General features: G+C 47.6%; 2 protein-coding genes across 4 annotated transcripts in view; one reads left to right on the forward strand and one right to left on the reverse strand.

Annotated features, from left to right (window-relative positions):
• Positions 1-2,503: 2,503 nt before the first annotated feature.
• The window catches only part of LOC122394161, a 39,137-nt gene continuing 14,006 nt past the window's right edge, over positions 2,504-27,634 (reverse strand). Inside the window, exons 9-21 of the mRNA XM_043390842.1 lie at positions 27,365-27,456; positions 26,887-27,002; positions 25,696-25,802; positions 24,900-24,991; positions 23,565-23,712; positions 22,274-22,402; positions 21,575-21,643; positions 16,933-17,234; positions 16,405-16,547; positions 15,942-16,116; positions 15,194-15,367; positions 4,162-4,304; positions 2,504-3,688 (exon numbers count right to left, since the gene is read on the reverse strand). Of these exons, the coding sequence (XP_043246777.1) occupies positions 3,563-3,688; positions 4,162-4,304; positions 15,194-15,367; positions 15,942-16,116; positions 16,405-16,547; positions 16,933-17,234; positions 21,575-21,643; positions 22,274-22,402; positions 23,565-23,712; positions 24,900-24,991; positions 25,696-25,802; positions 26,887-27,002; positions 27,365-27,456 (1,816 nt within the window). The 3' untranslated portion in view covers positions 2,504-3,562. The remainder of the gene's footprint in view (positions 3,689-4,161; positions 4,305-15,193; positions 15,368-15,941; positions 16,117-16,404; positions 16,548-16,932; positions 17,235-21,574; positions 21,644-22,273; positions 22,403-23,564; positions 23,713-24,899; positions 24,992-25,695; positions 25,803-26,886; positions 27,003-27,364; positions 27,457-27,634) is intronic.
• Positions 8,295-12,626, forward strand: LOC122394162. 3 transcript variants are annotated; one of them, XM_043390846.1, is made up of 2 exons: positions 8,295-8,695; positions 11,292-12,626. In XM_043390846.1, exons 1-2 carry the CDS (start codon positions 8,640-8,642, stop codon positions 12,469-12,471), a joined length of 1,236 nt encoding a protein of 411 aa, XP_043246781.1. In that variant the 5' UTR covers positions 8,295-8,639; the 3' UTR covers positions 12,472-12,626. The 3 variants fall into 3 exon arrangements, with proteins under 3 accessions (XP_043246781.1, XP_043246779.1, XP_043246778.1); XM_043390844.1 differs by having other exon boundaries at positions 8,398-8,695; positions 9,739-12,626; XM_043390843.1 differs by lacking the exons at positions 8,295-8,695; positions 11,292-12,626 and adding exons at positions 9,406-9,614; positions 9,739-11,089.

Consider the following 27,634-nt stretch of genomic DNA (forward strand, 5'->3'; position numbering starts at 1 on the left):
ACGTACTGCGGCCAGACCAGACACTATACAAATGTTCACGAGAAGAGAAACACGGTCAATACATTTTACAACTAAGGTGGCAATAGCAATGACAGCCCTCTGTTGCCCAAATCAAATGTTTTGATGGCACGTAATGTGTATAACATAATGGTAAAGCAAAGGAAAAGGTTTTTTTTTTAAATGTTTGTTTCTCATATGAAAAGGCAGTTTCATAAACTTCACATGTGAGCGCGACGTTTTTCGGTTTTCTGTCATACATAGTCGCAACTGGTCCCATGCATATTAGCTCCCTTTACCCAGTTCCGCTGTGAGCCCCAGCAAACCAACGCGCCATGCGCCGGGTCAGTGGGCGGTGCCCACACTACATGACCGTGCGACGACCACCGGCCCAACATTGCCTCGGGGCACGCATAGCTGAACCCTGATTGTCGACTGCAATCAATGAGCCGCGTGATAAAGCTCGCTCGTATGGGACCGGCAAGTCGTAATCGCCAGCACTTGCCCGGTTTTATGGTGGTTTTGCTCGGTGTGTCGGTTTCGGGGTCAGTCGAGGGTTGCCAGGTGGTGGTCCGATGTGTTGTACGGTGCACGACATGACTTCATACACACTGCTGGCTTCGTGACATTGACCTTGGTATACGGTAACCCGTCATGGCTCTGCTGCCGCTGTCCTGCAAGGTGACTTATTCATGCACTGAACGTAGCTTTGAAGTGATCATAGCAAATACATTATTTAGTGTATCGGAGTCCTCGTATACTATCCATCTAGTTGAACATCTGATGAGATAACATTAACAAAAGATGGGCAATGACCAGCTCGGACATTAGCGCCGGGCAGTGGACAGTGGGCAGGTCATGCAGCTGTGTCAGCGGACAGTCCAGGGTCCGAACCGCAGCGCCGCATACGTTGGACGGGCCAGTCAGCAATGTCGGACACCGGACAGTTGACAGGCCGGTACCTGGTGGCACTAGCGGCTGCGAACAGGTTGTCTCAGCCTGAAGTTCCGGTTCTAGGATTTGGAGGTGTTTTACACAGCTTTGCACATACCACCCCAAAAGCAACTGGGGTATCCCAGGGGTATCCCGCTTTTTAAAATTCAAGAAGAGGCAAGTGGTGCGAGGGTCCGTGGCTAATGCATTTTGTATAATGCATGCCTTATGTTGATATCCAAACTTAATTATTTGCGAATGGTATAAATGACATTGGCTCAATTTTATCACTCATGTCACAATCAAAGACTTGGTACGATAGCCATTGGTTCACCTGCAGCTGCAATACAGCCAGTTCTGCAGTGCTGATTACCGCTTATCATTCCCCTGATAGTATCGACCACATGCACCTACCCATCCGCTAATTGTTAAGAACACCCAATCACCAATGTTTTATCCATGCCGTCCAATTATCACCAAAACCAGACGCTGTCATTAAACCTGCTTGACATACATTTGCTATTGTTAATATCGGAACGCAACGTGTTTTACCGAAATGAAAATGAATACCTACTATATTGAAACGCTAGTATCAGTGGAGTTTGACATCTGACTATTAGATCACGATTTCCATAACCAGCCACTAGAACTGTGTGTCAAAGGGCAACCGCTCTCCCTCGTCACGCCCACGCGAGATTTTGGTGCTAGTGTTCTGGTCGGCGCTGCAGTCTCCCTACTCTCGTCTCGGTAGATGAGCTCTCGCTCCGGCCGCGGTCACGGTTACGCCCCGGTTCCACCGTTGCAGTCTCTATCTCAGCCTAGCGCGGATGATGCTGATTCCGCGGTCAAAGGCTATGGTCGCTGCGGTCAAAGGTGGTCGTCGCGGCAAAGGCTATGTGGTTGAGACCTTGGTCGGAGAGGGAGCGTCCTCGGATAGAGCGGGACGTTCTCGCCTCCAGGACGTCCCCGATTAGACTGCCGGGAATGTGAAACATGTCCGTCGATGGAAGCTATAGTGCGTCAGACCTCAAAGCTTAGTGGCTGGAAAACACCAGACACGTTTTTAAGAAACAATATCTTGCGTGCTTTATGAAAATTTACGTCTGAAAATGTAATGGGTATTTGGTTGAAACCATGTTGTTAGGAAATCGTAACACCGTTTACATTTTTACAAGATAAACCATTCTTTATTCTGTATTCTAGCCTTTGATATAACATATGAAGCATTAAAGATACCGTAAGGTGGGGCTATTTGAGACAGTGGGGCTATTTGAGACAGTATTTAAAAGTGTTTAAAAGTGCTATAAAATAAAAACCACTTAAGATTCGTGCTTAATTTTTTACTCAGGCGATTTACTGCTCGATTCCACACCTCCCTGGGCAAAAATATCACACAAAAATCAAACGATCTTCATTTTATAGCGATTTTAAATACTGTCTCAAATAGCCCCACTGTCTCAAATAGCCCCACTTTACGGTACGCGTGAAAATGTACTACGACGATCCGACTGTAAGCTTAGATGGATGTCTCAAGAACCTTCTCATTTCAGATATTACCGAAGTCATGCTTCTGAATATATGTTCAGCATGTATTAGTAAACATACGCGCCTTAATCGACATATCAAGTGATAGCACCATGCAGCAGTCGACTTCTGCAACAGTGACGCTAGAGACCAGCTCTTCAGGGCGCACGAACCATATCCTATGAAAATAGCTGCTGCCGCTGCCATCAGCAATCAATATGGCGTTCCGATTCAATGCTACGGTGACTTACATTTATTATAGTCTGCATCACACCGGTCCTGTTGGTTGAATACAATGTCGTTATATGACTGTGGTTAGCATTTCAAGACCGAAACGCATAAATCAAAAATTGCGTTTTCCGTTATAATTCCCATAGAACGTTTAATGGGAACTGGTTTACCATAGCAGCGGGTTTTGTTTCTACAAGTTTAAGTTTCGCCTGAGCAGCAGCAGCAGCAGCGTTTTACAATTAATGTGAGCGTTACTAACTATAAGGTAGAAACATATAACACATATGCATAGTCGAATGCACCATGCACTTCATCGAAGCCTTCAGTTCAGCATACAACAGTTGTTCCATGATTGCAGAAACAGTTGGTTCAATGGAACTCACCTATATAGAGCAAACATCTAAGGAAAGACAGTCTTCATAGCTAGCCATAACACGTTTATAGCAGGCACGTCATACAACCTTCTTCTGCAGGAGACAAAAACCTGTTTGCGTGATCCAACATCGAAAACGTCGCAGCACTTTTACACGCAGGGACCGTTAGTCTTACTGATCGGAGCTGCCGTCCGCACAGAAAAAAGTAAAATCTGCAATATCTGGCTCTAAGGCCTGTCAGATCCCAGAACCTGAGACAAACCCCGCGGAACAAAAACGCACCAGGGAGCGGCGCGCAGCGCGCGGTGACCAGCGGAGCGTACACGCAGCACCTGGCCTCATCTCGATAACGTGCAGATTCCCGTTCTTCTCTGTCACATCTCGCGGCAGACGACAGCGCACTCGCGCGGCCTGCGGTTCTCTCTGCAGCGGCGCCGCGGCTCGCCCGTACAGCTCGGCGAGCCCTGGCTCCGCGCTGGGGGAATGTTCTGGACCGGCCTCTCTCAGACACTCCAGAGCAGCAGATGGTTGGTGGAATCATCTCGTCCGGAGAGGGCTGAGCCCGAGGAACGGAAGTCCTCGTAACCGTCACCTCCAGACACCACCAGGAACTTCCCCGGTGCAGGCTCCTGAAAACACACGTCACGGGCAGATCATTGGTGATTCATGGATGCTGGGATTATTGGAGATTCATGGCACTGTGGGACGATAACACACTCGTAACCGCGCCCACGCTTTGAGGCTCCCTAGAGGATAAAATGCAAGAATGAAGCGCTCTGGCTCAAGAGGAGAGGAGGGGGAGCAGAATGCGGAACCTGTTTCAGCTACTTTAGAACCTCTAAGGCCTAAAAGCAAAACTAGAGAGTAGGTATGTGGGACAAGATGATATCGCAAGGTATCGGTGCAATATTAATTATTCTGTAAGTTAAAGGTCATGCCATACAGCCAAACGGCTCATCATCCAGCCACTGTTACGAAACTGGTCATTCCTCGTACTTAAAACATTTATGTACAAAACACCGTTGTGATACCATCTGACGTCAACATAAGTCCAGCAGCCGGGCATGTTTCTAAACCAGGTTTGCAATGGGAGTTTCCTCACTGGAGAAAGGAGTCTGTCACCGCTTCGGAGACGGCCGAGCTGTCGGCGAGACTTGGCACGCGGCGGCGCTGTCGGCTCTCCGGGTGTCGAGGACTCGACGAACGCCAGGAACCGCACGTGACCTGTGTGACCATGGGACACACCTGTTGGAGAAACGGGGAGGACGTCAGGCCGAGCGGAACACGAATGGGTGCTGCAGGTGCCGCTGCAGGCCGCTGCCGCTCCTCCTCCTGCTGGCTGCTGCTGCTGCTCCTGCTGCTGGCTGCTGCCAGGTGCCGCTGCTGTCTGCCACGAAACGTTTTTCACAGCCTTCTGATCAATTCAGGCACTCAGGCTATCGGTATCCAATAAACAATAATTTTATCATATACCACATCTTTCTAGAAAGCTAAAAGGGAGGAGAAGGTCCGGCAGTATATTCCACAATGTTCACGATTTTCACATACAATGACATAAGTTGCGCTTCGTTATCTGTTTCTTGGAAACTAATCACAGTTCAAGAAAACAATAAGTGTAGTGATATACCGAAGTTCGTGTTCACCAGCTGCACATCTTTATAAGTGCAGTAGCGTTGACTGCCAGGAACATGAAACGGCTAGCCTTTGCTAACTTTTTACGGTCGCTCACAGAAGCGCATCCGGAGGAGGTTGACAGGGTGCATGACTCGTCTGTCGAAAAAAGCAGTCCCGCAAGGAGAGAAGGAATATCTGAGACCATCACTATGTAACTTTGGTTTGTATGTACTATCAATTAACGCTATTCAGATATCAATCTGCTGAGTGTTATCAAGATATTATCAGCTTATTTTCAAGTTACCTCTTAACTCTGACTCTACTTCTGTGCGTTGAAGGAGACTGACAATCGCAGCCATGGGAGGTTAAGCGATGATTTGTGAGATATAATACAACTGCTGAGGTCCAGGTCATAAGACTGCCACAGAGTGCTTCCTTAACAATGCCGGTGGCTGTGAAGATTTTAGCGCACATAATTTCTTCTGGTGTCGACCTAAAAATTGCCGACTATCCGGCAGCCATGACCTGTTTTTTCCCGATACAGATCAGACTGCCTTGGTCTGCCATGTTCATCTCGTAATGACAACTCTAGCCCGTCTTCTAAATCGTCCGGGGAGGACGTCTTCTGTGAAGTGCCGCTGCACTGCAGAGGGTAAGGTGACAGCCCAGAAAAAAAAATCAAGTAAACTATCGTTCTTAGAGGACTCACAGATGAACGATTTCTCTAAAAGAAATGAATAGACAGTCACCATTCGCTTAACCGTATTCTTGCCAGATAGGTTTCTTAACAGCCTGTTTATTTGCAGAGGTCATGTGCTATAATTATACACAATTCGTGTGGACCTAATGGATTACTGCTCTGTTGCAAGGAGCTAATCCAACGAAATGCCAGCTCACCACAAAAAGCAACTCCGGGACACTGATGCAAAAAGACAGATACAGCGAACTCATCGACTTTTGCCAATTAATTGATGTTGCAATATGCTATGATGCATCACGATTGACCACCTATGCAGGTGTTTTAGAATGCAAACTAACGAAGTGGCATTATCCCTGAACGTGCTTCCAGGTATTCAGTCTGGGACTATGGCATTGCCTGGTGCGTATGAGAGGCAATGCGTGGAGGTCAGGCCGTCGTCGTGTCAGATCTTATTTCTCCCTACTGGCACCTCACACCGGCTCTCCCAGGTCGGATTAGTCCGGCGGCCCGCGGGCTCGGCTGCACGGCAGGTCCAGTTCACCCGGAGGTCACCAGACGCCGTGTAAGCCGGACCGTGTGCGACTGGCCGAACGCAGCCGCCGCGGTGCTGCGGCCATGACATTTGGAGGACGCGCAGATGAGCGCTCTGGGCTTCCCGACAGTGGGCGCTGTTCAGACAGTCCCCGGCCCTGTCCGCCGCGCGGCGGACACTTCAGAGCGGCCTGCAGAAACGCGTTATCCAACGCCGAATCTCGATGAACAACGCGATAATAACGCCACCGAAGGCTCGACAGTCATTCAGAACAGGCTCGTTTTTGTGATTGACAAAGATAAGGGTGTGAGAAGACAGATTTAGTGTCACCAAGTGAACTGACAGCCTTGAATTAGGAGATTAACTTTGACGAAATCAATTTCAAACCTACCAAAAAAAAAGAAGAAAAAAAAAACAGCAACATCTTCCGCACCTACATGCATGCATACCCATGTATGTAATGCATCTATGCAGCAACCCAACATGTGGTTTGCCTTATTTTTAAAACAACTTATTCTGTATGTCTTATCTGTCCAACAAAAACATCCACCATCACATTCGGGAGTTCAGACAGCCATTAGGGATCTGCGGCATCATATCCCGATACTGATGAGAGAGACAGCAATCCGACCCATCAGCAATGTGCAGAGCGCTATCGACCGATGCATCAGGCATGCCGCCGGTGGCTGCTGTGAGCCGCACACAATGCATGATCGATGTCCATGGATACCCGTGGGAAATTACGACCGAGTTACGACCACACTCTAATCCAGTGGGCATGACGTTCATGAATCATTACCTCTGGGATGCGAAAAAGTGCAATGACATAAGCGGAGATGCAACAAATTAGGAATTGTATATAAGCTATTTCAGTGTAGTTTCAGGTAAAGCAGTTGAAGGCTTCTCCTAAAAAAAACGCTATCAATCACATCAGTGTTTTCCAATGAAGATTGGACCGAATGAAATGCAAGTTTTGCGGTCCCGATAGAACATTAATTAAATGTTCCTAACTCTGTTCACTGAGATTTAAAAAGAGTAGGGCAACCATGACCAGTATAATTGAATTGATCTCAACCCTTATACCAAATACCTTGACTTTTAATCGGTGATAAGCCTTATTAGCAAGCACGTTTCCATCTCTCAGCTGTAAAAGCGGCTCTTCATTAGTAGTCCATTTTTTCAATTCCCTTGCAGAACATATACTGCAGTTTTTGTTGAAAAAATACATTACATAACAGAAGAAAAGGGGGAAAATTATACAAAGTATTTTACATTCCCAGTAGGTAACAAATTAACTAACACCATTCTACGTAATTATCCCATGCATGCATGACAAACAACGTTTTACAAGTAAACCCTCGCCCGTATCGATGTTTTGCCAGCCAATAGCGCACAAGGGGGGGGGGGGGAGGAGGTCCATTGGACCCCTGCCGATCGGCCCCTGATCGAGCTAGAGCTTCACAATGAAAAAGAGCGTGGTGCCCGTGATTTTTTGACAGCCCCGGCTAGAAAAACGAGCTTTCTTATTTTCTCTCTTGAATATGATCCAGCAATCATTTAGTGATTGCATCTATATTCCAAACACTTGGCTAAGTCCAATGGTGTCATGGACTTGCATGAGGTGACTTATTGCAACACTCGGACCATGATCTGTTATATGTAGTGACCACAAACCACACCAGCTTCATTAGAAAGAGCATACAGAGAACTGGTTTGGTAAAAATGGCTGAAATATTACATGGTGCAAAAATCTACCAAGATAAAGCAAACATGTGACTATAGCAAAAGTGCGTACGAACCTCTCTGAAAACAATGTTAAAACTTCATCTATCGTGTAACTGTTCAAGATCCGACCACCCCAAATTTTGAGATTAGGAACGACGTCTAATGAGTCTCCTGACGGGTATGGATGCGGTTGGTGGCAGGCCGTAGCCAGGCAAAGTTAGTGAGTGGACAGGCCGTGCGCGGCTATGTGCGTACGTTAAACTTTGGACTCCGAATTCTGCCATAGATCAGGAATTGCGCGATCAGAGGGTAGAGGGCAGGGCCAACGCAATAAGCTCTGCTTAGCGGTGGCTCTTTCCTTATGAATCCTTCCAACCAATAGGTTGGAACAAAATTTATATAAAAAATGTCTTATGATGTTGGGACTTGTAAAAATGTGATGATTTCTTGGTATTGCTTTTTCTAATTCCTTGTATATAGTTCAATTAATAAGATCGCACTTTAATTCTACTTAAAAATGTCTTAAACATAATTATAACTATATTTCTTAATGGGTAAGCCTTGGTAAATTTCGAAAATGCGGGTAACCCTAGAGAACACATGCAAGCTACACGTACGGAAGTCCAATGACGCCTTCTCAAGCTATCATTCATACATGAATCACGGCCATAAAAATTTCAAGTGCGTCACGGCTCATGACACCGTTTAACCTCCTTGGATCACATCTCGCACCGTTCTGACACGTCTGACGGGGGTGGGGGCGTCAGATCACAGCTCCAGGTGACAGCGTGCTCTGGCTGAACGGTGCAGCGGTCAGCGCGCTCCTGCAGAATCCCCATAGGCCACTTTCTCCGACACGTCACAAGGTCACCAGATCATCTTCCCTGTGGAGGCGGCGGCGACGCGCCGGTCCGGTCCGACCCGGTCTTCGTATCTCTGCTCTGAGCGGCGGCACTTCGCGGACGTGACGTCACCGGATCGGGGTATAAAACCGTCATCCGCCGCCGAGATGGGCACATTCTGCTGTCTGCCATCCGCTCTGTGGTGGCACCTGAAATCCTCTAGGTGAGTGGCCGCCGAGAGGCGCTGGGCGGTGGCGGTGAACAAAATGGGGAGAACTCAGCCTGAACGAGACCATCTGAGGCAACGAGCGAACGTCCGCCTCATTGTGCAGTGCACGAGTGATTTGGTTGAAAGTTGAATTTATTTAACAATTTTGCCTTATTAATCGAGACTCCATGTGTCCAAAGAAGAATGAATTGGAAAAAAAAATATTTGTTACACTCGGACGTTCACCTAAAACGGTGACCGTCTAAAAAAATTGAATTAGCGCAATAAGATCGCTCGCAAAAATCATATTCCATGAAGACCTGAATAACTAATGAGCTAATGTGACTGAAATCCTCGGTCAGAGCAGACTATGAAGCTCATAGTTAAAAGCATTGTACGATATCAACTCCGAAAAAGCTTTATAATGCACGAATATAGCCTCGTCATTTTTTCATTAGCACATGAACGCCTTCAGTGAATCACTTATTATCAAGCATGAAGTCAACGTGCTGGCGACTTTGTTGTAATAAATCGCAAGACTTTGTCTGCTTGAGTTTTGTTGAACAAAAGCATGTTTTTAAGTAAATGCAGATTTAGGTTTGAATTAATCAAAGATAATGCAAGAGCTTCCCAACCCAATTTTCATACAGAGCACCCACCCTAATTTTATGCATTTTTTTATTGTTGGAGCCAGCAACTGCAAGCTGCGGAGCTGGACGCAAGCGTTCATGAAATCACCAGTTCCCACTATCTTCGTACTGGCGGAAGGAAGTTACTCTGGGTCACCTGCTGATAGGTGGCTGCTGGAAATCAGACCTCGGAAACGGTGCACGAGGCCCGCCCCGCGACCCGTCCTGGTGGCCCGGCCAGAGTGGGCAGTAAAGTCCATCCAATCTCAGTATAGCCACTCCGCTCACAACTGCCATAGAGAGAGGTACATGCCGAGGATAAGTGATTGGACTTTATTGCCCACTGCCGACACCTTGCTCAGCTGAAGTTCCGCTCAGAGCCACATAAGGTCCAATCACTGATCCCCATGTACCTGCTCTCTGTTGCAGAATGTGGCGGATTCTGGTTTCCTCCTTGCTGGTGGCCCAGGCGGCCGGTCAGGGCTCTGGATTCTCCAGCGCGCTGACCCTGGCCGACGGCTACCTGCCGCCCGGCGGCCCGGACAACCCCACCCCCAACGTGGTGCGCTGCGAGCAGCCCAAGACCTTCTACAAGACGGAGACGCAGCGCATCGTCAACACCGTGGTCAAGACGGTGCTGGTGACGGTGCCGCAGGTGATCCAGAAGACGGCGGTCGTCACCAAGGTGGTACCCTCCACCATTCTGGTCACCAGCATACAGCAGGTCAAGTCGCCGGTGGTGCGCACACAGATTGAGTCCAGCATCGTCAACCGCGTCTCCACAATTACCGTGCAAGGCCCGGGCCGGACCAGCGTTCTGCCCGTGACCCAGTCGAAGGAGCAGATCAGCTACAAGACAGAGCAGCGCGTTGTCCAGCGCACCGTAACGGTCACCACACCGCAGGTGCGGTACTCGACTGTGGTGCAGCGCATCACGAAGACCATCACGGAGCGGGTGCCCCAGGTGGTCTACGTCACCAAGGTCGTGCAGGTGCCAGGCCGCAACGTGGTGGTCACCAAGACCGAGAAGAGGCGGATCACCAGCGTTCAGCCCTACCAGCCGCCGGCGCGGACTAGCATCAAGAACGAGATCGCCTACGTTACCTCTGTGGTGGTGCGTCAGATTCCTGGACCGGTCATCAACAAGGTCAACAACATAGTGCGCACGGAGATCGTCGAGCAGACCAGCGTGAAGCGGGTGCCCCAGATCAGCACCCAGATCGTCCCGCAGAACAAGGAGGTGCTCCGGACGGTGACGGAGACGAAGACGGTGAGCCGAGTGCAGGTGCGTACCATCGTCAGAACCGAACAGGTACCCGTGCTGCTGACGAAAACCGTGAAGAGCTACATCACTGTGCCGCTGGTGCTGACCTCGACCTCCACCGTGCTGCGGACGGTGCCCGGACCGGACGTGGTTCGCAGCGTCATCCGCACTGATCTGCAGGTGGCCACCGTGCGCGGCCAGGACCGCGTCATCACCGACCTACGCACCATCAGCAGCGTCCTTACCAACATCGTCAGGACGACAGTCATCAGGCCGAGAATCGTCACAAAGGAGGTGGTCAAAACCGAGAAGTGCGACGATGGATACCACTATGACGCCCCCAAGAATCCATTCAACTTCTAAGAAGCTCCATGGAGACCAGAGTTCATCCTACGATCAGCTGGGATAGTACTGATGTACCAATTGCGATTACACTGAGGGTGTGCCTGCCCCGACCACATGACAGCTGGCACATCACACGTTTGTAACTGAAATAATAAATAAATTGACACCACATCACGGCGTTTTTCCTTATAAATAAAAATACATGCCCCAGTTGAAAATCACCGCATCTTCAGGTAAGTTTGCATTAGCATGCATTTGTTGTGCACCTCGCTTTGTTTCCGTCTTGCATTTCTTGATATCATCGACTCTTTGCCAGAACAACGCATGGGTATATGGCCTTGTTTGTTCACTAATGGTGTCCTGTTAATTTCAGAATGCGGACCTTCTTCGCTCTGGCATGCCTGGTGGCGGCGGCGTCTGCGGCGCCGCAGTTGGCTGACTCGTACCTGCCGCCGGACCCGGAGCCCACCTACCCGCGCGGCTCCTCCACCTGTCTGCCCGTGCAGGACGTCTACAAGACCAAGATCGTCTCGGTGCCCGTCAACAAGGTAGAAGAGAGCTCGCGCCAGGTGGTGGTTCCCGAGACCAAGTACTTCACCAGTACTACGGTGGTGCCCAGCCTCATCAGCCGCCAAGTGATCAACACCCAGATCGTTCCCGTCACACAGATCAAGGTGGTCCGATCCACCTTTGAGCGCACCCAGCTCAAGACCATCACCGTGCCGGGACCGGACCAGGTCATCCGGACCACAATCGTCAAGTACGTGCCCGTCGTCAAGACCGTCTACGTGACCTCCACACAGGACGTGGTTCGCACGGTTCCGAAGATTGACGTCAAGTTGGTTAGCTCCACACTGATCCAGCAGAGCACGGTCCGTGTGCCGCAGATCAGCACTGAGACGAACACGGTGCGTCAACAGCTGCCCGATAACGTCCGAACCACGGTCAAGTACCTCACCGACATCGTGTACGTCACTGAGACGCTGCCAGCTAAGACCATCCAGCGGACCGTCGTGAAGACGGAGACAAAGACGGTGATTAGTTCCGTGCAGCAGCCGGCGCGTACTGTGTACGTGGACCGCACCCAGGTATCGACCGTCATCCGGCCGGTGACCAAGACAGAGCTGGTGCCCCAGGTGGTTACCGAGGTCAAGGTCAACTACATCACGAAAGTTGTACCCGCCTTCATCACCAGCGAGGTGGTGGTGCCCTCTACGAAGATTGAGCGGAAGGTAGTGCCCGTCACCAGCTACCTGACCTCTGTGGTGCAGCTGCCGGTGACTGAGACCGTGCTCAAGACGGCCGTTGTTACCTCGGTGCAGCCTGGTCCCGGCAAAACCGTCCTCCGCACCGTGGTCAAGACAGTGATCAACACCAAGCTGGTGCCGGGCGCCACGAGCACCATCGTCAAGAACGTCACCAAAGTCAACACCATCAACCGGGTCTCCACGGTGATCAAGGACCAGATCAGCAGCGTCTACAAAACCAAGATCGTGAAGGAGTCCTGCAGTGGATACAACTATGATAAGCCCCGCAACCCGCTCCTCTTCTAGACGCGCTGTTATCGAAATGTGAACATCTAGAGCCGCCGTGTACGCGGCAAAACACACACAATATCGGACATCTGTACGTACAGCCAGCTGCCTTGTGGTCGGGCAGATAAGCGCTCGCTCAGTGTAATCGCAATAAATACAGAAAACGAAGTCGTTCTCTCTGTTTCATAGCATGTGCGGACACACAAGTAGCACCAATACGGGAAAATTCAGCTTTCTGAGAAGCTGGTCTAGGGTTCCAGTAAAATCAGTGCGATGTCTGCCTCATCCCATCTCAAAATTTTGCTCCTTCGTGTACACCATTTCTTGAACGTGTTTTACATCGCGGGATTAATTCTAAATGACATAAATAGCCGAGTACCTAATCATAACATGATCGCCAGAGGTGGTAGCAACGATTATCAAATTAACTTGATAGCTTAAATGCCAATGCATTGTGTTAGGTAAACTAATAGAAGTAGGTATCAGTCACAAATTATGCTGGGGCATTGACGATGATAGGTAAGAACTAAATGCGTACTAATAATTTATGTTCCGATTGAGTCTGTTCATTTTGACCCTGTCAATCACCGAAACCACAGAGAGCATCCTTTGCCAGACCATTTTTTTAAGACCATTGTTCTCCCGACCACAAAGACCAGGCCGCTTCCCCTCGCCAGACTACTGGTCTAGTCTTGCCCTGGAACACAGACCACTGCCCCACCTCAGCTCGGTCTAATCTCGCCCCTGACCCGGACTGGTATCGCGTGATAGCGAACAAGCCTGACGCGTTGTTTGTCTTAAAGGTAGACTGCCACCTTTTTTCCACAAAACGGTTTTCACCAGAGCTGAGCCACCTATGTCCCAGACTGAAGTCGGTTTTCCGAAATTCGAACCCGTTTGCGAGAAATCGGAGACCAAAGTTCAGTTTGATGCCATTTTTTTAGTCCAAGAAAACCGACATCTCTACTGTTTATCGATAACTTTGAAACACAAATTTTCTTATCTTTTGGTAAATATATGTCAAAACTTTGATTGTTTCGAGATCAGAGAAGAATTTTGGAGTGTCAAAATAAAAGTTAAACTTATATATTCAGTAGTTCATTTTTTCCAAAAAAGTGTGGGAAATGGGGTTTAACATGGGCCAGACCCATTCCAAATGAGCCATGATTTTAAAAAATGTTTTACGTACTTAAATGCAAAATAAATTAAACATGGCCAATTTCTTATGAAATCATATATTAGTAAATCATAAAATACCTTACTTTTTCAAATAAAATGTAATAATCTTATGACCTTGAAGTCTAGTGATGTGTAAACATTGTCGCTAGACATTAACTGATTGATAATTGTATGATAATCGACATTTTTTTCGCGATTCACGTGATGATACTTTGTCAGGTGAATTCTAAAATTTTGTTTTGTCCAGGGAATAAATCATAGGCCGATCTGAGAAAACTTTTTGAAGGTGGCAGTCTTCCTTTAAGAGCACAGCACATGTCGCAAGAACAAATGTGATTTAGTAGGCTACAGATGTGCCATCCGACCGGTATTATTACAGGTCGGCACTGCTTAAGGCGGAGTACTTAAGCTGGTGCCAGTGCCGTCTGGGATTACAAGTGGTTTAAGTACTTTAGTAAGGTGATTCTGGTCAGATTAGAACTGGCGCATCCCGGTTAATGGTAAAAATAATCATAGGAGAAAAGCAGCTTAGCTCAAGGGATGCACAAAAACCAGGACAGACGATTTTGTGGATTTTTATTAAGCTTCAGGGACATTCTGCTAAATCAGCCTTTCATTAGATATGATAAATTCCCATGTGAAGCAAGACGTGCATGCTCCTTGCAGTTATTTCACCTCGCCCGAAATAATTAAAGTCACTGGGGATCGAAGACAAGGAAGTCATTATTCTTACGCACGAGCACATGAAACCCTCGAGTTCCCTCGGAATCCTTGCGAAAAATAATAAGAATCGATAAAATTCCAATCGATTTTATCCAATCTATTCCAGCTTCTATATAAAGAGTAAACAAGTTGTGCTTTGTCTATGCTATACATAGCGACGTGCAGTGCAGCGTATAGTAATTGAGTTCTATGAAACGAATAATCAACAAGTCGACTTCATACCCTCCGGAAGTGCTTCAAACGACACCGATTGGTGACATAAAATCGAAGTGTGTACCTATCTGGAGAGATGCATGAGGCGATACTTTGGTTATTTTAAGAATATGTATTATGCATGTAACGACGGGACGCTTTGTGCTTCATACAGCAACATGACCATTCTTCAAAGGGTTGAATTTGAAATGGATTTCATTTCATTTCATTGGATATAAACGTTCGGAAAAATCGTCACAAACGGCGGGATTGGCCTTGAAATTGCACTTTACTTTCTCGGCCCACATGAAAGGATTTACTCTGTAACGGGAAAATGAGACTTGTAACTACATATATCTGTGCTACACATGTCACGTCCTACTTTAAAAATTCATTTATCTAAGAAGGAAACCGGTTTCTCGATATTTAACTTCAGTATGCTTTCTGTTTTGTCCGCATGTGACATAATATTTTCATCTCTGTACTTTGAATCTTACGATAAAAGTATGGCACAGGGATTGAAACGAGAATACACGCCCAAATATCCCCCCCCCCACACGCACATCACAAATCGCTGTGCCACAAAATTGCAGCCTCCCTCCCACCCAGTCGGTAGGTAAGTAGTAAGTACCGGCCGACAGCGCACCTGCGATGCTGAGCGTGCTGGTGAGGCTGCCGGAGGCGGTGCTGGCCAGTGGTGGCAGCGGCAGGTTCAGCAGCACACCAGCAGAGCTACCGATCCACAGCAGCTCCTTACAGACCATCAGAGAGGTCACCCGCAGACACGCTGTCTTGTGCTGCCGAATAATGCTGTCACAGCCTGCACAAAATGCAGACATCATCAGTCAGTGGATGGTTCACGGTGGTTCACTCAGGGGGAGCTCGATTAGGTTGACAGTCATGCGCGCAGAGTGATGCTAGTGTGTTTTGCGTAAGCGCTGCACGTGGACCGCATAGCGATTAGTCAGATTGGCCGTCAAGGCAAAAAGACACCGCCAGAGAGAATGACGACGGAAATATTTGGATGTGTTTACTGTTTGTCTCCTGAATGTGTTGTCTGGAACAGATGGAATGCTGAGCTGAAGTGATGACACTTGACTGAACTATCAGTTTATGACTTCGAGTTTCAGAGTCATATGCAATAAAAAAGTCCGTAAAAAGAAAATGCAGATTCACGTCACTCCGTCCTTCTCTAGACTGAGCAATCAGCATACACTCCACTTATTACGATATTCTTTACGATACAAGCAAAAGCTAGAATCTTACAGAACATAAGGCTGCATGAATGTATTACGTATACGCTGCATATGCTATTGCAATATACATAATCGAGATGACACATGTCGCGCTGTGCGCGGGCGCGCAGACTTCACACCGCTCTGGCTGCCACTGACCGGAGAGCATGCGCGTGACGGCCGAGGTGACGTCCACCTCGCAGATCCGCTGGAATGTGGACGCGTTGAAGAGCCGGATGGTGGCCGTGTGGTGGAAACTCATCCACACGCCCAGGTCACAGCAGACCAGTGCCTGGACGGCCGTGTGTCGGCGGCCGCTGACCGCCACCGACTGCTGCGGGGGTCAGGAGGGGATGTCAGCAGGGGGGCAGGAAGTCAGCAGAGATACCGCTGACCACTATCGACTGCTGCGGAGGTCAGGGGAGGGAGGGGAGGTCAGCAGAAGGTCAGACATAGGTCACGAATGGATAGTGAAGGTCAGCAGGGGATGGCGATGGGACCACATTAAATTTTAGCAAAATTTACTTGGTCAGACTGTGTTCATTGCGTAACATTTTATTCTTGCGTATCAAGTCATTCGTACCTATCCCAGCAACGTGTCTTCAGTTCACTGAATACTTACCAGCACGGTGTCAGTGACTGGGTCTAGAACCTTGACCACATTGTTCGTGCAGACCCACAGTTTTCCGTGAACTTTGGCTAGCTTGTTTATTGGATTTGATGAAATCTTCATCACTTGAGGATTTTGGAGATTCCAGCATCCACCTGAAAACAATGCAATGCGATAAAACATCGGATATCTCAAATAAAGAAATACCTTCCTCACATTTTTGGTAAAGCTCGCTCAATGACCAAACATTGTTTGGATACGAAGATATAATAATGAATCAAGATGATCATTTTGCTGATGTAACAACTATTCTGTTAGCAATACCAAAAGTTGCTGAAATGGACCGTTCTTTCACGTAAGGCCCATCAGCGCGGCTGTGGGACCACCGATCACATCATCAGCGCGTGCTCGACGCTCAGTTGTCGGCTCACCGGCCCCGGCACCCGGCACCGGCCGTTGCATGACCCAATCAATCAGCCCGCCTTCACAGCAGGTGGCGGGGGTACCGCCGGGTCCCGAGCGGTGCATCGATCTACATACCTTCCGTGCGCGCGAACGTGGAGACGGCCCCGCTGCCCAAACCGACGAACACACGGTCGTCCAGGTAGGCCAGCGAGGTCACGGCCGCGCCCAGCTGCGTCTTGACGGTGGTCTTTTTGACGCGCACGTAGTCGCTGCAGTTGTACACGTAGATGCATCCGTCCTCTGTTCCGATCCACATGGTGGCCTGCGAGGGTTTGGCAGCCTCGTCGGCCGCCCCTCGAGGACCGACAGTGGACTCGTCCGCCACCCCCCGGCGACTGCAGGTGGACTCGTCCACAGACAACTCCGAGTCGGAGGAACTGCCGCGAACAAAAGCACGACGTCAAATGTCCGACATAATTGCTGGCCACGACAGGTGTAACGTTTGAATGACGCTTGTTCACAAATACTTTAGTTGGTCTGTAAGTTTGAAAGTGCTTAGGTAATTATTCGACAAATATGTTTCTAGGAAAAGAGGTGGATACATAAATTCCTCCCATGCTAAAGGCTCTAGCAACTGCTTTTCGCTGTTGAAGGAAGCAAAAGGTACCTACCTATACCATTAGACTAATAAAGACATTTTATTTCACTCATTGTTGTAAGGCAATTAAGTTCACCATTGTATGTACTCGTATTTTTAATGCACCAAAAGTATGCTAATAGGTAATGCCTTTTATCTCTCTTCTGTTCTCTTCTCTCTCTCTCTCTCTCTCTCTCTCTCTCTCTCTCTCTCTCTCTCTCTCTCTCTCTCTCTCTCTCTCTCTCTCTCTCTCTCTCTCTCTCTCTCTCTCCGTCTCTTCCGCCTCTTTTTCTCTCCTTCTCTTTATCGTATCGCAATGAAGCAATCGGCTCCTTTCTTAGATAGAGAATGTTAACCCTCGCCGGCACGGGGGGTTGATGCAACCCCCTAAGGTTTTTCGCGAATAACTCGCGTAAAAAGCGGCCGATTGCGACGAAACGTTCAGTACATCGCATTGATTAATTTTACACCTACCCTGAAAATTTCATGACCCTGACCCCAATGACCTTTGATCTGTGACCTCTTTTCCGTGACCATGTTTGGCCGAAATCGCGATTCGGCGTATGTCGGCTCGCATTAGCCGCGCGTTTGCAAGCTTTTCGTGGTTTCAAACGTTCAAACATGTGATTTGATGTTGCTCCCATGCATTAGGGTGGGTGTCAAGGTCACCTGAAGGTCAGGTCAGGTCATTGACCTTTGGTGACCTCGGTTCACTTTTTCGAGTTTTACATGTTTCTAGGCTAGTTTTTGGAGCTGAATTCGAATTTAGCAACCATTTAAACATTTACGAAGTAGTCTTAGTGCCTTCGTAACATGTTACGAAGCTGTCAGAGGCGGTTGACACGTATTACGAATACCCGTCATGACCCCTACCGGTTGACCTGACCTGACCTGACCTGACCTGACCCGACCTGGTCTTAACGCTTAACGACATCATCTGTGATCAAAACTAACACGATATTCGTGATCAGCACCCCGGAAAACCCCTTAGCAGCCACGCTTTATGACTTTCTAGCAGGTCACGATATTCCCGATTTTTCGGTCATTGACCTGACCTGGAAGGTCAACCGATGACCTAGGACCTTAAATTGGGTATCATTGGCTTCTTCTCGTGACGGGCAACACGCTCGTCTTTTCCGTGAAGCTCTAGCTCCATCAGGGGCCAAACGCGAGGGGGGGGGGTTGTACCCCCCCCCCTTGTGCCGTCGAAGGACTCAAAATGGCCTGTGCCGGCGAGGGTTAATGAAGAATCAATTGCTCGCTGAGAAGTAGGTTCCGTTTTACTTTGGAGCCTTTCCAATGCCCTTAGATCTCTGAACAAAACATCATCGTTCGGGAACTTTCACACAGCTTAGTGTGGTGCACTCAGACAGCCATTCTAAACAAAACAATCACATCAAAATATTTTGTATAATCAGCATCGCGACAATAACTTTTTACCTTCCTCAATGAGCAAAACAACACAGCAATGGATAACGCGTGCCGTGTGTGTAGGCCAGGACCTTTTTAGTATGCATGGCCGTTGTTATTGTCGTGCCTGTACCACGCAAATACTAATAAGACGGGACTGGAATGATGTAAATTTGCATCACCTGGTCCCATTTATTGCCTACGGAAGCAGGGATCAGCTTTGTGCCATCAAGAAAATCATTCATGCGGATTACACAATACCACTTCGCGTTACGTGCTGGCTACGTGAAAAATAGCAAAATTTGCGCTCTTGAAAATAATTTCAGTGTTTTAACTGAAGAAGAAAGTCAACTGCGCACTTCCGAGTCTATCTGTTTATGTTTTCGTGCGTCATACTCATAAGTGTGCCCACAGCCACGACCAATGACCATTGATCATACTTTTCCGTGCGTGCCATACTCCAGCCCGCAGTTATGCAATATGTATGCAAGGGCTGCGAGCGTGTGAGTGCGTGCACTCTGCGCACAGGCAGCCACGATCGATGACGGGTAAATTAACCATCGGATCGTGACCCTACCAACAAACATCATCGTAGCATCAGACGACGAGCACGGATTGCATATTTATCAGAAGCGATTCGCGGATAAATTAGGCCGATTTGCGAGCAGTGCCTCGTATGATGGGATATGGAGAGGGAGTGGGCTATGGGAGGGGTAGGCGGCCCACGTCGACGGCAATCGCTCATTGATCGGGGGAGGGCGGGGGGGGGGGGGGTGTTAGGGTCCGTGACCGTGCACCCCATTGGCTGATGGTGAGGTCACCGTGAATAAGACGAGGTGTCGATGAATAGGGAGCACTAAGTACCGTTTCGATATGGCTGGATACGCTGTGGGTCCCAAAGTTTAATAAATTGAAGCAAATGGACCACGGCTATCATTAAGCGCTGCATATGACAGTTTTTGAATTAATTTACAAGTAAGCCTACAGTAAAATCATACACTGTAAACTCATTTTGACAAGGGGTTGTCGTACAACGACGAGCGTTTGTCAAAAATACTAATAAAGGTTATGTCGAACGACGAATATCTTGTCATAGTTGGTTGAATCAACAGGGCAAATATTAGTATCAGCCCCAGCACCCAGTCGACCATTCATAAAATTGACGAGGATTATGGAGGCTATTGTGAAAACTACCAGGGTCTTATTCGTAATATGGAACATAGATTTGCTTATGATTTGTAATTTATATCCTTGTCGAAAGAACCAGCTACACCATTGCAACAATACTGATACATACTTATGTAATCTATGTCCTTGTCAAAGGTATCAGCTACACCTTTGCAACACGGACTTAGTTACGCTAGTTAGACGTGTTAGTAGTAACATATACAAAGCTGTTACTTGTTATATAGGTGGCGCCAAAAACGTTTCCGGCCGTTTCATTTTGAAAGTTTCAGTTGCGCGCCAACCGCCGTGCAGTGATGTGGCCTCCTGCGCACTTCCGTGAAAATGGTAGGTGATAACAGTGTTCGGTCGTTTTTGTCATTTTTTAATGAAATGTATGTCTTTCAACTGATAGTAATGCAGATTGAATCAGAGAAATTTGCTAAATAAGTGCGTGATGTATGGAAGCAAGCACAATGTGTTCTGCTCCAGGCCATATTGTTCTGCATATGCCATAATATAGCGATGCTTTCTTTCAGCTTTCATCAGGAGCGAAAGCTCCAGCTTGCAAGCAAGGGTCGCTACACAGAAGACAGCAAACTGCAGAAACTCAAGAATTCTAAAAATGAAAAAGCACCTGAATTCCAAGGGGCTAATGAATTTGAATGCCCCTTAGATTTGAATGGGTACAGTGTACTCGGTAAGTGATGACGCTCATTGCTTTTTCGCATGCGTTATTGCCCTTGCCCCTTGGGTCATGAGTGTTATCACCATTGTGTGTGTAATGTGTATGTACCATTTTAAATACATGACCTACTTTCAGTAATGCTGTTTTGCTGTAATAATGAGACTGCAGAGCGGCGACCTGCGATTTGTGGAGAAAACTGACGAATACAAGGGAGGTCTTTGTAAAACGTTACAAACCTGAGACTAGTAGATTGCTTACAAGTACAGGTTTGCTGCACGTAGACATTACTATGCTAACTAAGATTTGCATTGATTTGACTTAACAAGTACACGGCTCAGCCCTGTTAAATGCAAACATGCGCAGGTCTTTACCTGGTAGCCGCATGATTATAACTAGGAAAACAGTCGTTCACACAACAATGACAAAGCAAACTTTGGTAGCTAGTCTAACGAACTACATGTGAGTGGGTTGTAAGAAAAACTACCATGACAAACAATAGGGTCGTTCGATGACATGGCAAAGGGTGCGGGGATTTGCGCTAAATAATTTTCCTTGTAAAAGTAACAAACGTTTGTTGAAATGAGTTTACAGTGTAATGGCAAATAAGTGTTGTCCTAGCTAATGGCTGGTGGTCAGGAAAACCAATCAGAGGAAAGGACCACGGCAAAGGAGAAAGCCATGCATGGACGAATATTCTCCGGCGAGATGCTTTCAATCCAGATTCCAGATCCAGCGACTGCAATTTTTGGGCCAGGTGACCAAAAATCTGCAATGACCAGCTCAGTCAAATAAAGTGCCTGGAGTTGGATAACAGGCTCAGGAGTCAAGTGACGAGGTGTGAGTCAGGAGTCAGTGGACCAGAGTCCAATACCACCCACCTGTCGGCGCCACTGGGCCGGTGTTGTCTCGGGCCTCGTCTCTGTTCCGGTCTCCACGGGCTGGCAGTGCTGAGGACACACGCACACAAACACACGTAACACGAGCTGACACCTAAGATAACATCCATCAAACAAACTCCTCACACGGATCAGTCGATAGACTACGAGTTAATCGGATTCGCACCATCACTTTAACGAAAACGTTGGATTAAATAGGTGAATTCCCCGTACCGCGTGGCACAAGCCGAGACGACACTAAATAGCATGTCTCCATTCCTTCATCCCCGCATCCGCAATGGCTGAATTTATGTGCACTACTTCGCACATACCCTTATACATCATCCACTGACTTAGACCATGTTTTATGCCACGTGGGTGAGCGATTAGCTGGGAGCGGCTTAAGCCGTGTCTGTCAGGCGTGTGTTTGAGTCGCCGCCTCGTCGGCTCGAGCCATCTCTCCCTCCCCCCTCAATCCCTCTATCTATCTCCCTCTTTTTTATCTGTCTTCCTCCCTCTCTCTCTCTCTCTCTCTCTCTCTCTCTCCCTTCTCTGTTCTCTTATCTTTCTCTTTTTGTCTCCTCTCACCCTTTCTCCTCTCCTCTCTATCTATCCTCTTCCCTCTCTCTCTCTCTCTCTCTCTCTCTCTCTCTCTCTCTCTCTCTCTCTCTCTCTCTCTCTCTCTCTCTCTCTCTCTCTCACCTCTCCTCTGAAGAGGCCGCTGGCACCGGCTCGATGCAGAGGATCCTCGAATTGCAGACGCCGTTACAGGAGGTGACGCTCGGTTCAGGACGTAGGCTCAGTGTGCATATTTGACCCACGTAACCGTCACTGCGGAAGGAGCAGGGGAGGGCAGGTTAGAGTTAATCCAATGGCGGGATGGGGAAGGGAGGGGAGGGAGGGGAGGGGAGAGGCTGCGGCTGCTGCCGGTCGGACATGCTTAATGGTCAGTTAGAGATGAAACCTCAAGGATTATGGGTTATTTTTTAAACTGATGACTGTGGGAGCGAGAGACTTCATGAAAATAACGTTCATGTGGTTTGGTTTTACATATAATGACATCAAGAACGATAACGAACAAACGTCGGGTGCATCTATTTTATGATTGTGCATACCTGGCGAGGCAGTATCGTAACGGAACTTATATTGTAGACCAACTATGCAAGTAAGCCGTTCGTTAGAATGAGGCTCAATCCTACTGGACTTTCCCTTCTGAATTCTATTGAATCGAACACTTCATTCCAAGACCTCCCTGTGTTCGTCATGATTTTACACATGGAGCCGTTGAACACACTCCACTAACCTGTTGCAGACCCAGATGTCCCTAACTCCCTCTGAACTCTGGTTGGGAGGTACTGACGTATCCACTGACCTGTTACAGACCCAGATGTCCCTAACTCCCTCTGATCTCTGGTTGGGAGCTACTGACGTGTCCACTGACCTGTTGCAGACCCAGATGTCCCTAACTCCCTCTGAACTCTGGTTGGGAGCTACTGACGTGTCCACTGACCTGTTACAGACCCAGATGTCCCGGACTCCCTCTGATCTCTGGTTGGGAGCTACTGACGTGTCCACTGACCTGTTACAGACCCAGATGTCCCTAACTCCCTCTGATCTCTGGTTGGGAGCTACTGACGTGTCCACTGACCTGTTACAGACCCAGATGTCCCTAACTCCCTCTGAACTCTGGTTGGGAGTTACTGTCGTGTACACTGACCTGTTACAGACCCAGATGTCCCTAACTCCCTCTGAACTCTGGTTGGGAGGTACTGACGTGTCCACTGACCTGTTACAGACCCAGATGTCCCTAACTCCCTCTGATCTCTGGTTGGGAGCTACTGTCGTGTACACTGACCTGTTACAGACCCAGATGTCCCTGACTCCCTCCGAACTCTGGTTGGGAGCTACTGTCGTGTCCACTGACCTGTTACAGACCCAGATGTCCCGGACTCCCTCTGATCTCTGGTTGGGAGCTACTGTCGTGTACACTGACCTGTTACAGACCCAGATGTCCCTAACTCCCTCCGAACTCTGGTTAGGCGTGGGCGCGGCACAGCTAAACTGCAGTCCTGCCCGCGTCTTCCGTACAGGCAGTGGTCTCAGGAAACTTGGTATAGGCCGCCGATCGTTCGTCCTTTCGGCTGCAGACACGCACACAAACATGAGCAGCATGGCGGTCTTGACACAAAATAATAAGGGATTAACAGAAGTTAGCAGTTATTTTTAATTTGACTTGCCCCTGGCTTTAATTAGCCTTACCGTTAAAGGGACTATCCCACCTTTAACATGGGGTTTGAGTTGAGATAGCCAAGTTTGCGGCGAGGTTCAGAAACCACTATCTATCTAGGTTGCAACCCCCGCGGCCTCTTGGTGTTGAAGAAATTCGTTCCCTTCATTTGAAAATGGGCCTTGTACAAGGCCCTATCTTCAACATGGAGCGACCGTTAGTGTGACGTCACCTCGTTTAGTCATTCTGATTTAAATGGGTTTGTTCGTTGAAAAATCGCTTAAAACTTGGTCTGAACTTTGTTGTGGTGCCTACAGAGTAAAAAGAATCAGCTTTATGACAGTAATGTGGCCTGGGGAAGGAGGTAATTTTGGGCTGTGACGTCACATATTTGAAAGTTTGTGTTTGGAATATGGGAAGCCTAAGATGTTTAATGAAAAATAAATGCCAGAACCGTGTTCCTGGTCATCCAATCTATAAAGTCGGGCACAATTTAACTGGTTTTAACAACATTTTAGAAGGTGGGATAGTCCCTTTAAAGGAAAAGGGCCACCTTCGTGAAATATGAAGATATCGTTGTTTTTCATTTTGACATTATTATTTTTCATTTTCTTTTTAAAACTGGTGCCAGAAGTGCACAATTCGCGAAAAAGTATTTAAAACTATTTAACATATTGGTACTATGCTGATACTCTCTACGGCACCTACTGTATGATGGCATAGCGATGACGTCACACTCAAGCCAATCAGCGTTCAGAAGACAGACTCGTCGGATTGTGTCAGATAAGCTGATTGGTTAAAGCTGAGCTGGTTGGAGCTGATTGGTAAAAAACCAAAGCCTCGCCGCGGGTGGCTGTATTGTCGGATAAGAACGCATTCCTGGGATAAGGACGCATTCCTGGCGTATTTTCTTTTAAAATTGCCGATAACTACGAATGGAGGCCGAAATCGGCCGTAAGGAGGTAGACAGTAAGGTTTTCGGACACGGGCTACAAGATGGCTATCTCAGTTTCAATCCCCATGTTAAAGGTGGCCCTTTTCCTTTAAAGCTTGATGCATGTATTTTGTCATTTGTCATTTGCCAAGCGTATCCTAACTTACCTAGTTTTTGTTTCGTTTCGTTGAAGAGCTGCTCCCACGACATACGTTTTTCCAGATCATTAAAGCTGACGGTTATGTTTTCTATGCCTTCTCTGAAACACAAAATGTTGATAGTCAAACTAATGTTCAGAAAGTACGATAACACATCTACTAAGCCTTTAGCCCACTGCGAATATGAGGGCATCTGAAATGAAACATCCTCAACAAATGTGTCGAGGAATATCCTGGTACTGGCTGATCAAGTCACAGCAAATTAAATTTTTTGACTTTGTTGAAAATCGAGAAACATGCACAGCTGAGAAATGAGTGACCGCTCTGGCATCACTCTACAGATAGGGAATTCCCATATTTTCAGTTTTGTGATTCTTGTCAAGGGAATACCAGTTGTTGTTGATCGGTATCTGCAATGCTTTGTTGATTGTTTCAATGACACTAATTGACAGTTGTCAATGACTTAGGCGACGGGTTTGACCACAGACAACGTTCTACGATGCCTCTCAACCTTGGTGGTTGCAAGAAGTTGCCATATCAATTCACTGATGGACGTTTCAAGAGAGCGTTATCAGGCAATCTCCAACATCACCGCACTCGGCAACTTTTTGCTGGCTGTTTAATTAATTAATGCATGCATGTTTCGGAGCCGTCGGATGGCTAATTTCTGTCGTGAGCTCGATGCACGAAACCGTGCAGTCTGAGAAGTCAACGGGAGGACACGCTACTGCTGTCAAGTGGCATTGTTTGGCCCATAACTACTGTCTAATAACACACTGTCACAGTGACACATGGTGGCACTCACTGTCGGGTGACCTGCAGCGGCAGCAGCAGCAGCTGGCTCTCCGCCCTGTGTCGCTCTGTCAGCTCCCTGCTCAGCACGTGAGCCATCTCCCTCACCAGCTCCTCAACCTAAAGGAAACAGTCCAACAAGGGTCAGAGACACAAATGAGTGGCTCGACTGCGATAAAGTTACATTGCTTGAGGATTTATCGCAACGTAAAATGAGAGAGGAGGGGTAAAATCCAGGTGATTTCTAGCCTCCGAAGCCTCCGAAGGGATTTTAGCCTTCACTTTTCCGAAGAAAAGTGAGAAATGGGCGCGATATAGTCTCGGTGCTGGTGCCCTGTCTTTCCAAATCGTCATCCTCAGTCTTCCAGTGAATGAAAACTTCAGCAAGTGGGTCTGAACGGTGTGTATACACCCTCAATCTATTAAATGTTTGTGCTTCACGAAACATCGTCTAACAAAGCTAAACCATCTTTCCCTCCACACTTTATTGAGCCCGACAGCGTGTCGCCTCAATACACGACGGGCCATGTCCGTTACGAAAATAGACGTTTGTTATTGGCCGACTTCGAACGCAGCCGTGACCTCATTGGTTGGCGGCAGTGCGACTATTTCGGGGTGCGAAGCCTTCCCGCCGGCTTTGCGGGGAGTTCCTAGGAGTAAAGCAGCTCAGAAACAGTTTGTGGCCGCAGACGATGGTTTGTCAGACGAGATGACGTCACAGCAGATGTAGGTCAGGACAGCGGAGGGGTGAGAAGGTTTCAGCGGTAGCGAGTGTCGTGCAGCTATACAAATGTCAGTACCTATAAGCTAGTCTTGCCTTCGGTTCTAAAGAAGATGTTTGTGAATAACTCAGCAGGAAGCTTATAAGTCCAGGCTGATGAATATCAAATACATATGTATGATTTTTTTTCAACTCAGCTGATCGAGCATCTGTAAAATTTTACAATACTTACCATCTATAAAAGATAAAACTGCTTAAAATCGCATTGAAGTGGGTTGATACTGAATTATTGCTGCCGCAAATGCCAACCAATAACGTAAATAAGCTCTTACGCTAATAACGAGTTTATGTTTATCGATGAGGATGGCATTTTCACAATGCGACTTCGAATTACTACGGGTCATTCAGTGATGAGAAACCGTATAAATCATCAAATAACGTAACGTAGGCGTCCATATACCAGAGCACTGTATCGAGCCATACCTGGTGGTGATTGCTGTGAAGTTTACAGACGAGCACTCCCATCTGTCTCAGAGTAGAAATGTCCTCGTCAATCCGCTCAACTTCCTTCGCCAGAGTGTCCGGGTTGAAAGCCTCATCTGTGAACCGGATTCACACAGGGATTTGTGCTCAAGACGCAACGCAGTGCGGGGATATCTTACTTACAACCCTTCCAAAACCAACAGCGATAGTGAACTAAACGGATCAGAAATCCTCGGAAACATGCGAACATGAGCTCATCCAGCGTGTATTTGTTACTATGAAGTGGGTTGGAATCAACACAACTTCTTGAGCATAAGAGCAGGTACGCTGGATAGAGGAGATCATTTGCTCTAAACTTGCCAGCCATTCGTTGGAAAGGCTAAGTTGTGTGACGCGTACGGTCGTCGCGATACATGGGCATACGTGAAATAAGCCGCGGTGTATTGACATCAGTTTACAAGCTGACGCTCATTCGCACCTCTTTCGATGCAGATGTCTGTCAACGGTATCTTCATTAGGAATTTGTACTTGTTCGGCTCCATGCCATTTGTGGACGTGGAATTCGGCGGACTGAAACAGACACACTAATTGTAATGTCGGATCACGGAGCACAAAAAACAAGCAAACAATTATTTATTGCCTAACTATTATGCATAGTGCATGCTATTTATAATCAAAAGAAACCATTCAAATTTATTGAAAGATAAATGATAAAACACATCTGTTTATAGAATTAGCGCGTTAATAT

Source organism: Amphibalanus amphitrite, unplaced genomic scaffold (assembly GCF_019059575.1).
Source record: "Amphibalanus amphitrite isolate SeventyFive unplaced genomic scaffold, NRLGWU_Aamphi_draft 000577F_arrow, whole genome shotgun sequence".
Classification (NCBI taxonomy): Eukaryota; Metazoa; Arthropoda; class Thecostraca; order Balanomorpha; family Balanidae; genus Amphibalanus; species Amphibalanus amphitrite.